Raw genomic sequence first — 13,321 nt, 5'->3', positions numbered from 1 at the left:
TGCAGATGCCTATCCATTCGCCCAAAGTCACAGTGTGGTGCGGATTTACGGCATCTTTTATCATCGGTCCATACTTTTACGAGGAAAATCGCCAAAATGGACCAGTGACCTGTTCCGTCAATGCTAAAAGGTATGCAAATATGCTACAGAACTTTGTGGTTCCAGAACTGCAGCAAAGAGGATGTCTCGATTCGACTATCTTCATTCAGGATGGTGCACCACCCCACATCGGACTTCAGGTACGGAGTGTTTTGCGACAACATTTCTCTGACAGAAGAATCATTAGTCGTGCATTTCCCACGCCATGGCCACCGAGATCGCCTGATCTCAACCTTATGACTTTTGGCTGCTGGGGATTTGTTAAAAGCATTGTGTATCAAGGACATGTACCCGATATTCCAACTTTGAAAGATCGAATAACGTTACACGTGAGACAAATCAATTCCGATATGTTGCGAGCCACTGTGGAAAATGTCGTGCACCGTATGCAGTTTCTGGAACATCAGAATGGTAGTCATATTGAACCTCAGTTGTAATTAACAATAAACGTCATGAAATTGATGTGTGCTGTCTCTCATTTGCCATTTAGTCATTCATTAGTCACACCTACTAAAATAAATTTGGCAGCACCAAAATTTCTACTGTTGGCGACTTTTGATATTATTTTGTTTTCGTTAAATCGAATCTCCATGCATGTCCCACTGTGTACGTCTACCGAATATTGATGTGTTTCGTCCAACACATTACTCGCTAGAGGGCTCTGAACAGTTGACGTTATTTTATAATCACCCGGTACTTTCACACTGAAACAAGCATATGATAGCGATCAATGGAAATTTCGAGCCATTCTTCCTGTAGGTATAATGAGGTCCTGAGCTGTTGTGGGGCAGACGACCCTTCTTCACCTTAGAATGCTGTTATAACCTTAGGGGTGCTGCAATTAAAACTTCCCTCAGAATGCTTGGTTGTATATAAATGCGAGCAATTTGCTTAGCTGATGACCCATCTCTCTCCAACACCCTCCAGTCGCTTTCCCATGAAAATACCTATAGAAGAGATATAATGTAGCAATAGGTATTTTCATGGCACTGCTTCTCTAAACCGATCGCTACCATTCCTCTACTATCCAGTACTTATATATGAACACGAGCAGCTGCCGTCAAAACCCATCCATAGTTCATCTATGCCCATATTGACCATAACTGCTTTTACAGAAAATTCAAGAGAGCTTCTTAAATGTTAGGCACACGTAATCAATAGAATCACAACTATCAACTTGTATCATCGTTCATGAAGAATTTCACGAATATGTGCACATGCATAATCACACATTGGATATGATGTATGTCATGCTTTGAAAGATAATAATTTCAGCTTAGCTCATATTCCATTAAGCGTGCATTTGTGAACCATTCTTTAACCGTTTATACCATTTCAGCTTCGATACTGTACAGGTTTCATGTCATTTCACTCTTATAACTCTCAGAAGACATTATCGGGACTGCTTACTTAAACCATGTAGGTTACGCTTCTGCTTATTGGGACGCTATATTGATGACCGCTTTATTTTGTGTGACAATGCTGCATGTACGCTTACAAATTAATGGTATTTTTGTCTGTTGAATGCGTCTGCAGTCTCTGGGAGATACTCCTGTATGTTAAAAATGAAAATTCCTCGTTTCCCCTTGTGTATCAGAACAGCTAACAGTTAGCTGTTAACGCTACTTCAATTGAAAAGTCACTACAAAGAGTCTTCTCACCATGAAAGAAATCGAACCAAGGTCTTAGCTGCGTTTGTTCATTTACGTCTTCGTATACATATATAAAACCTTAAAAGAAGAAATGCTAGTGACATATGATGGCTTTAATGGTTACTGTTCATTAAATATATATATATATACAGTATATATATATATATATATATATATAAGTTTTTTAATTTGGATATATTTATTATGTATTCAAAGTTTTTTAACTTGGGTATATTATGTATTCAAGATACCAAGTAATTTTATTTTATATAAACTTGATTTTTTAATCCTATTTCCCCCAAGTAAGCAAACAGACAAGTAAGTCACGATTGCGCCTGCACGTAGTGCAAGTCTGAGGCAACTCGTTGTAAAGATGGCACTACCACGAGTCAAGGCCGCGCCGTGCAGTTGAGCAGATTGTGCGCCGCACAGGGCGCTTGAAGATAGGGGCGCCATTTCACCACGGGAAATAATAAAAAAAATACATAAATTTTCTTATTCTTGAATTATATCGTACTATATAAATTACACAATTACAAATTATAGTTAATGCAATAAAAATGAAATTTTAAATCAGTCAAATAATTATGAATTCTTAATAATCTAACAACATTTTTAACTTAATACATCACTAGTTTTATTATAATTTGTTTGAAGTGAAATGTTATCAATATTACCACAGATTTTATTTCACAGAGTAAGCATCTACTCAGCGAAAATTTTATAAATATGCTCGATTGTTTATTATATTTTTAGAGGAAATTGTTAGTTTAAGACAGACTGTGAATTCATTCTTATGCTGTGCTTTGCCCAGTACCGTCGACAGGATGTAGCATAGAGGCAGCCTGCCTCACAGGGCTGTTAATAAAGGCGCTCGTTCAGCCGTATTACGGCAACAAGATATTTTACAAAAATACAGCGTTTAGTTAGCAAATAAAAAAGGCGTCATTTCCCATTGACAGTTAAATATGTGCTTATTATATTTTCATACATACTAAAACTAAACATTTTAGAATCCACTTATTGGATACTTACGGAAACAACCCATAGAGTAGATACGATGTGAATTTCATAAACTTTTATAGTCTATATATATATATATATAAAGTTCACAGACATTTGCAGACCGTGTAATATATTTCTCAACAAATAGTGCAATTACAGACAACTGGGAATATAAACACTAACTAATGAATCACATCTTCACTCCATCAGAAACTGCTATATACACTCAAGCAAACCACATGTTGCAGGTGCAACATATGGTTTTGCTTGACACTACCCCGTTATGAACGTGTTAAAACTAAGAAATGTATAGTGAATGCATTTCAGATATTATGCAAATCGGTTTAAGAGAATTAGCATTTCAATTCAATTGTCAGCTTGTTTTGTTTGGGTCGCTCGATCTTTTGTTAATACCGCACCAATCATGTGCACTTCTTAATAGTTGCTTTTTCTCTACTGGCCTGCAATCGTGCACATCTTTCACTTCTCATTAGTAATTTGTCAAGGATTGTTCAATGCGTATCTCAAGTCTTAAATTACTGGTAATTTTTGCTTATCGATATAATGGGAAAGAAGATGACCGTATTGGGGTAGATAACTTTGATTGCACACAAGGAAACCGTTCTCGAGGACAGAAGAAGCAATGGAGAATAGAAGCTTCTTCGTAAGTCATACTCATTTTTAGTTTTTTTTTTCTGAAAAGTTTAGTTTCCGAAAATCCCTGCATATATCTCGCAGCACGATTTTTTACCTTTAATTCTTGGAAAAAAGTGCGAGTTATATTCGAGTAAATACGGTAATTTTTTTAGCTTTCAAATTCTTAAGTATGGATCATTGGTTACAGATTGGATTTATAAAACGCACGAAAGAGAGCAATATAGCAGATATAGAAATAAGCAATTTCACTCCTCTCATTGATGATAAATTATTTATATTAAGCAAAAATGGATAGTATCTTTATAAATTTTGTTCTATTAAAAATAAATGATATTTTGTTGTTTAAATGTACATCTAAATTCAAATAAAACATACATTTACAATGAAATATATTATTATTATTATTATTATTTTGAAAAGGTACTCGGTAATAAAGGAAATGAAAGAAGGGGTACAGGGATATCTGAAGTTTCAGAAACACTGATCTATCCAAAAATATTTAGTCTGAAACATAGGTATATTACGATGTTCGTTTTCTTAAATTCCGCTTCGAATTTGGATAAACGAAATAGCCTCTACCCAAATATGCACTTCTTACATTATTTTCAGCGTATTTCAATTTTGAATGTGAAACATATTGAGTGTATTGTGTATTCTGTGTTTAAGTGACTTTGGACAATTTGACTTTGAATTTAATTGTGTACTCATTTTTAGGTTTTTGATAGACAAATAAAATTTTAAAGATAATATTTTATAAATTATAAACATATTAATCAGCTGAGGGACCATAGCTAAAAATCCCGTATATATGCAGGGTAGACTATCAGCGCGTCAGGCTGACGCGGCTCGAATTAAATTAATAAACATAGGTTATTTATGAGTATAAAACTCTTTAGATGATCTAAGTTTGTTTACACATACTGCAATTGGCCCTTTCTTGATACTTTTTTGATGTATTTTTGCATTATTCCATTTTGTGCGTTACAGTTACTGTGCAGTTGCCTTTTGTTTTATAAAATATACTTATTGTTGTTTAGTAAATTTTTTGTGAATTTTGATTATTATTCACGTAAAGTAAGTACATCTATTATATTTTTGCCAAGTTTGAAAATCAGTTAAATTGTTTTATTTTAGTAAATTATCTTATTTTGAAAACAAAAGATTTTTATCTTATGTTGGGTAGACGTCTAGAAAATAAATAATTTTCAATAAGAGATTGATTTATATATTTATTCTTTTCCTGGTTGGTAGACATTGGGGTTGGGGTACTTTTACTAATTTCTTTAATAAATAATTTTAATATTCTATTTTAATTATTAAACAATTACCAGAATGTAAAAAATATTAAATAAATATCACTGAGAAATCAATCAGTGGCTAATATCTCTATATGTTAATTTTCAAAAAATACCTAAAATGTAAGCATATTTATTATTCAAAACATCTGAAAAATCAAATTCTGTAATAAAAAAGAAAATAGTCAGTCTTGGGCCATTCACCTTAAAAATAATAGTCGGGTAAGAGGTTAAAAAATAAGTTGAAGGGAAAATTTCAGAAATTATTATTTATTTTGGTGGACAACTTTTAATGCTCTTCTTATTTTAAAGTAAGTGTGTTAACCAAGTGTGTTAACCCCTAGATGTCGGAGAAAAAAAAAGCCAAAGAAGTTATCTGGTGCATAAAACAGGAAAAGACAATTGCAACGAGTACAACTGGGACATAAATTGGCTGGATGACTGAATACATTTTTAACTTCAGGACCACATAAAAAAAACGAAGAACAGAAAGTTCTGACGAAGCAAGTACTCCGTGTAGCTCTACTACAGAAGAAGAGAGGACACAAGATAACTATGAAGAAACAAATGTTACATGCGAAAATGAAACTGGCCTGACTGGACTGTCTACAGAAGTTACAGCAGAAGAAATATTGGATTCACGAAACTTCAAATTTTACTTTAAATTTTAATGTTAATGCTCCAGGTACTTGGCCGAATCATATAACTACCAAAGTTAGAGATTGTTTAGTTGAGCATTTCCCGCGTCAAGTAGTTAATAAAGAATTTCCCAAAGATGAAACTGGCCACAAGTTTTCCACGTCATACTATTATCGAACTTCAGCAAATGGAGAAAAAATTTTACGAAGTTATTTAGTTTATTCAGAATCGCGAAATTCGGTTTTCTGTTATTATTGCAAAATATTCGGCAGTCAAAATTCCCAACTTACTAACGAATACGATTGTAACGATTGGCAACATTTGAGTCATATACTAAAAATACACGAGACAAGTTCCGCGCACATTAAAAACTGTTCAAATTACAGCGAACTTAAAATTGATTAAGAAATGCACTATTGATTGCACACAACAAAGATTATACGAAACTGAGAAAAAATATTGGCAGTCTGTTATAGAACGGTTAATCTACATAATACAATATTTATCAAGACAGTGTATAGCTTTTAGAGGTTCTTCACAAAAACTGTTTGAAAACGATAACGGCAATTTTTTGAAGTTAGTAGAAACTGTCGCTAAATTTGATTGGATAATGGCAGAACACTTGCATCGCATCCGAACATCACAAAAAAAGGAACATTGCTCATTATTTAGGTGATAAAATACAAAATGAAATCATCCGTATAATTTCTGAAGCTATAAAACAAAAAATATTAAAAAATAAAATCAGCTAACGACTTTTATTCCCTTATAGGGAGTAGGCAAGGCCTTTATACCCTATCTAGCTTTTGGAGAATGAGTGGGAAGTTCAATCTCCACCAAAAATTTAGAAATGGTTAAAGAGGCGAAATATTATTCATTAATTCTTGACTACTCCGGATATAAGCCACACAGAACAATTATCTATTGTTATTAGATTTGTTAATCAAAACAGAGATACAAATATAGCAGAAATTCATGAACATTTATTGGGTTTTCAATCTGTAGAAGATACCACTGGGCAAGGACTATTTCAATTTATAAAAAAATATTTAAAATGATTGAATATTAACATTTCGGATTCACGCAGCCAAGCTTATGATAACAGTTCAGATATGCGAGGCAAAGATAACGGACTGCAGAAAAAAATCCTTGAAATAAATTCAAGGGCTTTTTTTATTCGTGTGCTGCTCATTCATTAAATTTGGTAGTTAATGATGCAGCTAAGATATCCTGTGAAATTGTAAATTTTTTGGGGTAATACGGGAATTATATAATTATTTTTCAATATCTCTGAAGCGTTGGGCTATATTAAAAAAACATATTAGTGTTTTAAATTTGAAACCACCTTCTGCTACTAGGTGGGAAAGTAGAGTAGAAGCAATAAAGCCACTTAAAAATAATATCAATGAAATTTACCAGGCTCTTTTTGATATTACGGAAGATGAAACTGAAGATATCGATTCTAGAGTTCAGGCAGACAACTTAATTTCAAAGATTTATTCATTTAAATTTATTTGCTCTGTTCATGGTTGGTACGAAATCTTAAGTCTCGTAAATGTTGCAAGCAAAATAATGCAGAATCCGACATTTGATATAGGAAAAATTACAGAAAATCTTGATTATGTTTAACAAGAATTAAATACTCGCCGAACAGACCAATATTTTGAAAGTATTATTAGAACTGCATAAATAACAAATGATCTTAACATTGATCCTCTTTTTCCAGACATTCGCAAAAGAACAAAAAAAAAATGTTTGGTTACGAAGAATCAGATGAGACAACGTATGATCCTAAACAAAATTTTAAAATAAATTTTTTCTTCGCGATTTTAGACACGACAATAATTTCAGTCACGGAAAGATTCATACTCTTAAAACAACGTAGCGAGGACTTTAAAGTTATAAGAGACATTAGCAAATTAAAAGATTGGAGCGATGAAGATTTATTGAAACATTGTAAAGATTTGCACTTAGAACTGAGCGACAATCAAGACTCCGACAATCGCGATATTGATGGTATGACTTTATTTGAGGAATTAAAAAGTTTGCAATGTTTTATTAAAAAAGAGTCGGCTCCTCAGGATGTTTTAAACTATATATACGAAAATAAATTAACCGACACGTTTCCGAATACTGCAATTGTGATGCTTATTTATTTAACATTACCAATATCCTTAGCATCAGGGGAAAGAAGTTTTTCAAACCTGAAACTAATAAAAAATTATTTGCAGTCAACAATCAATCGATTCTTCTTCTTCCACTCTGCCTTATCCCATGTTAAACGGGGTCGGCGCACCAATCTTTAACCTTCCTCTTCCAAGTTCTCCAGTCCAGGGCGTCTTTCGGACTCCATCCTTTCTCCATAAGATCCTCTGTCATCTTATCCCTCCACCTAAGCTTGGGTCTGCCACTTTTCCTCCTTCCCTCCAACTCCATATACTCCACTCGTTTACCAACATACTCCACACTCTTCCTCTCAACATGTCCAAACCACCTCAGCCTACTTTCTTGTATCTTCTTTCCAATTGGTCCCACCTTAACCGTCCCTCTGATGTAGTCATTCCTTATCCTGTCCTTCTTTGTCACACCACTCATCCATCTCAACATCCGCATCTCCGCTACCTCCATCTTCCTCTCCTGTGCCTTGGTTATAGGCCACGTCTCCGCACCATGGAGCATCGCCGGCCTCACTACCATCTTATAGAGCTTTCCTTTCCTCTTACAACTCACTCTCTTGTCGCACAGGACCCCGCTCATCTTCCTCCAATTCATCCAACCGCATGTTATTCGGTGCTGTATTTCCTCATCCAGGTCATCATTCCTCTCGACAACCGACCCAAGGTACTTGAATTTCTTCCCTGAAATTAGCCTTTCACCCTGGAGTCGTATGACGATATCCTCGTCACTCCCCGTTGACATATATTCAGTCTTCACCCGGTTAATTCTCATGCCGCTCTCCTCCAATGCCTTACTCCACTCTTCCAGGGTATTTTCAAGCTTCTCTCGGGATGATTCGCATAGAACAATGTCGTCGGCAAACAGCATGCTCCATGGTGCCTCCTTCTTGACATCCTCCACTAGTACATCCATGACCAGGTCAAAGAGGTAGGGGCTCAGAGCTGACCCTTGGTGTAGCCCTACGACAATAGGAAACCCTTCTGTCATCCCGACACTAGACCTGACCTGAGTTTCTGTTCCCTCATACATCTCCTTCACCAACCTCACGTACTTCTCCGACACCCCCCCCTTCTTCCTCATACACCTCCATACCTCCTGCCTGGCCACTCTATCGTATGCCTTTTCCAGGTCTATAAATACCATGTGAAGATCCACTTGCATCTCTCTATATTTCTCTATCAATCGCCTTAGCGCAAATATCGCATCTGTTGTCCCTCTTCCTGGCATAAATCCAAACTGCTAATCACCAATTTTCGTTTCCTGCCGTATCCTTGCTTCAATTACTCTTTCCCATATTTTTAATGTGTGTGATGTGACATCTGCTTGATTCCTCTATAGTTGCCACAGTCTTGAACATCTCCTCTTCCTTTGTAGATTGGGACAGAATACTTTTCCTCCATTCCTCTGGTATCTTTTCCTGTTGGGCTATTTTACACATCAGATCCCATAACATATCCATGCCCTCACTGCCCAAACTTTTCCACACTTCCCCAGGTATCTGGTCTGCCCCCACAGCCTTTCCATTCTTCATTTTTTTCAGTACCCAAACCACTTCCTCTCTACTTATGTCTTGCACCGGTCTGTCATTTGCCTCTCCACCCTCGCATCTCGGTCAACAATCAATCGATATAATTGATAAATCCGTCTAACGGATTTATCAATTATATCGATTGAAAATAATATTATGGATTCATTAGACATTAAAGTTATTATTAAAAATTTTGTAGCGGCTAAAGCAAGACGGATAAATATGTAAAATAAATCTACATTTATACTAATTGTTATATAGTTAAAAGAATATCTCCAAATTATCTTTGTTATGTAATATTTCTTTTTATATTAAAATAAAAGTAATTTTTGTTTATATATATATATATATATGTGAAAAGTTTTTTACCTTGGGGATAATATATATATATTAAGGATACCAAGTAATTTTATAAACTTGGTTTTTTTACTCCTTCTCCCAAGTAAGCAAAACAGTTAAGTTTGCGCCTGAACGTAGTTCAAGTCTAAAGGTAGTGAAACACCAGGACAACTCGATGCAAAGGTGGGTAAAGATCTGATCATTATTCTTAGTATTTCACATAATGTAAAACACATCTCACTATAAGATGTATACTGCAATACATTATGGGAGAAGGATAAAAAAACCAAGTTTATAAAATACTTGGTATCCTTAATATATATATATATTTCGCAAAATTTTTCGTAAAAATTCTTTATCGAAACTTATTTTATGGGGGGGCGCTGAAAAACGTTTTGCACAGGGGCGCCTCCTACCTACGGCGCGGCACTGATAGGAACAAGTTTGCTGCTGCAATCATTCGAATTAAAAGAATGATGATGCTTTATGCCATGAAATGCCAGAGTTATTTCGACAGCAATAACTTTTCTTTTGTTGCTGTATTTGATTTTACAAAATAAGTATCGATACTTTTGGAACTGGAACTCGAAATGCTGAATTTGTGTTTCTAAGTGTTAATGTGATGTGTAATATCCGATCGCCCCCCCCCCCTTGTGGAATACTAAACGTTCCTCTACAGATTTTGCATTCAATTTCGTCGTTTTGTTTTCCTTTTGCAATAAAATTCCATTCTTTCGAATAATCATCGTTAAAAACGCACTTTCGTTTTGGCGTTGTTAAGGGCGGAAAGAAACAAAATTTCATGAAGGGAATACAAATCCTTTGATGTTTACCTGCCAGTAAGCGAAACTCTAAGAATTAGGACTAAGATCTATGAGTTTCATACCGAAAAACTATCGGCAAATCCAAGTGTTAAGTAACCACTTGGTAGTACAACACCAAGGCAACATCAATGCCAGAAAAATAGACGTTTGGCTTTCAAACAAAATTTAATTTATCTTTGTACAATTAATAAAGAAAATTAATTTACCTTCACTCAGATATTTTATGTATTAGCCAAATATCACACATTCTAAAAACGTAACTATTTTTTAATAATTATGGAAATAACATCCACGTGCTGTACCGATACCGCACAATGTCCGAATAAAAACTGTTTGAAAATAAGCCAACGTAATATATCTGTACAGAACTATAGATAAAATGCTTATACTAAATGAACAGCAACCGATGAAACGGTCTATCGCTGCCATGCCGCCGCCTTAAACTGTAAACACAATTAATTTCCTCGAATTGTCAATTTTTACGGCTTGCAAATCAATTTAAGTTGGATTATTCGAAGAGAATATTGAAAATTATGATTGCTTAACATAATATTTATAATTTTATCTTTTCATTAAAATACGGGACGTATATATATATATATATATATATATATATATATATATATATATATATATATATATATATATATATATATACAGGCCTTAATGCATTACTTACTTCAGCCATAAAATAAAATTTATAAACCAACCACGAATATCTAGTCGCCATATTATTATTAGTAGTAGTGGCAGTATTAGTATTATTGAAATAAAAGCTACCACAGAAAGTTTATGTCTTTTTACACTTACCACAGATAAAGATACATTCAAGGGAAGTGAGATATTCAAGAGAGATATTTTCTGAAAGTAATAAGAAACACATCAGAATAACGCTAAAATAATATTGCACATTTGTTACTCTATATTAGCTTCATTCGAAATGAAGCTGCTAAAAGTCAAACAATTTCATACCATTAACATCAACATTTACGCTTTTTTTAAACTGTACTTTCTCCGATTTATGAGACATGGGTTTGCACGGACTTACGCAGACTGGTAAGAGTCAGTGAACGGATACCCTAACCGACAGACGTTCGGAAGCAAGTTTAAATTCGATGTATATGGATAAGTTTATAGCAATTAACAAAAAAAAACATCCGACTACCGCGATAAAAAGGTCAAATCACCGCAAGACAGTTAATATTTTCCACCATCAACAAAGGTGGCCTTAATAATACCTTAAAAAACAACTTTAAAGACGAAACATAGGTTGTTTATGTCTTTTAAATGTTAGCTAATTTTTCCCTTAATTGATTCATTAAACAAATTAATATTCATTAACTATATTTATTTTACTTTATATATACTTTATGCGATTTTCACTCAGAAACGTGGTAAAACTATTGTATCTTTGTACAGTGAGTGGGATGAGGATTACATACTAGCGTATGTGTATATTACATATGGAAATCTTCCTCCAGAAGACAAACAAAATTGTCAAGTCACCTCAGACCTCCTCAGCTTAAATGCGGTATTTATAAGACTGTGCTCCAAGTACTTTATAAGTTGAACAAACTTATAACGTGGTATGTTGTATAAAGTATTTATATATAAACATATAACACATAAACTACATAGTTGTATGTAGTTTATGTTGTATAAACTACATGCATATTCATACAGAGAACAGCATAGGAAAGAATTAACTTTCAGGTGAATATTCTATATCTTTATCATAACTGACTGCAGTTAGTTGTGATTGAATACGAAGAGAGTTTTACATTATCGTTTAAATTTCTATAATAGTTGAAATTTAGATTTCTTTTAAAAAAGCGTAAACTCTTCGCAATTTTGACTGAATACTGGGAGCATAATACATTACTTAACACACCAGCTTGTGATAGTTTTTTGTCCAATATCTTTCTCGGACAATTGTAATTTCAAATGACACCGTGTTTGAAGTTTTACACTGAGCAAGGTTTCTGATGGTGGTCAATAATTTTTTGAGACAGCTTGCATCCACTTTATGCAGATGGAGTTATATTATTTAATAAATTTATTACTAATCAACAGTATTCCTTACTTAAAATGGATAACTGCTGTAATAAATTTCGTATTAAGATCAGCATTAAAAGGAAAAACTATGAAAATATCAAATGCAGCCTGAATAAAAGCCTATAAAATAAGTAAACCGTTTTAGCTATTAATGCCCAATTTTTAGCTAAAATGGCAACCTAATTATGGAGGTAAACCAGAATTAACAAAGCTGATATGTTAGGGAGTTAAGTTTATATGGAATGAGAGAGAAATTATGGAAGGCACCAATGTAGTAACAGTATAAAAGACACTGTTCCAACTAAGATAAGTTTATGGATCTGGGAGCTGGCTTAGAAATAGAACTTTGATTAAAGAGTGATGACCAAAGATATGAGACTTCTGAGAAAAAAAAAATTGGGAAATGAACAGATGGCATTATTGACAGAATTATATTAAAATGTAGATATTAGAAAGGTAAATTGTATTGTCTCAGGTGAGTGGCCTTCATTTAACCAGAACGGGAAGGGTAACGAAAACAGGATTTTGATGCTGCCAGGATGGCAGTAAAAAAGACCCAGAAGAAGATCAAGATCTAGATGGATTGATTAAGTTAAGTGCCTCAGAAGACCGAAATATGAAAATTTACAATAATGGAGACCTGACAGATAGCAGAATAATTTAACAGACAACTGTCGATCAAAAGTTAGTAATAATATAAACATTTCTTGTCGTAATGATAGACCCCTCCCCCAATGTACATATTCAGTAATCGGATGATCATGCTTTCATCATCATCATCATCCGATTCAACCGTTATCCATCTTTAGATTTCCACCTCTTTAATGACAGATACCGACAGACAGCGAATATACCACTGATGCGGTCCAATAAACTTTCAAAGATAAGGTTTACACTGCCTTTACTAATCTTACTCTGTCTTTTAGTGATTCCACATCTGAATTAGAAATCGGCTTTGAAACGCAATGGAATACGAAATTTAGATTTTTGACTGAAACTTCAAATGAAGCTACTACTCACATATTATCCGTTCACTTCCTCCATTTACGC

General features: G+C 34.1%; 1 protein-coding gene across 1 annotated transcript in view; it reads right to left on the bottom strand.

Moving 5' to 3' along the window:
• The window catches only part of LOC150092468 (uncharacterized), a 123,966-nt gene that overhangs the window by 93,051 nt on the left and 17,594 nt on the right, over positions 1 to 13,321 (bottom strand). Inside the window, exon 3 of the mRNA XM_090414871.1 lies at positions 11,027 to 11,077. Coding sequence (XP_090270997.1) covers positions 11,027 to 11,077 — 51 coding nt within the window. The remainder of the gene's footprint in view (positions 1 to 11,026; positions 11,078 to 13,321) is intronic.

This window comes from Typopeltis vanoorti, chromosome 26 (assembly GCF_054136105.1).
Source record: "Typopeltis vanoorti isolate ZY-2024b chromosome 26, IOZ_Tvanoo_1.0, whole genome shotgun sequence".
Classification (NCBI taxonomy): domain Eukaryota; kingdom Metazoa; phylum Arthropoda; class Arachnida; order Uropygi; family Thelyphonidae; genus Typopeltis; species Typopeltis vanoorti.
The sequence above is the reverse complement of the archived record's forward strand: the minus strand, read 5'-3'. Positions and strand labels throughout refer to the sequence as shown.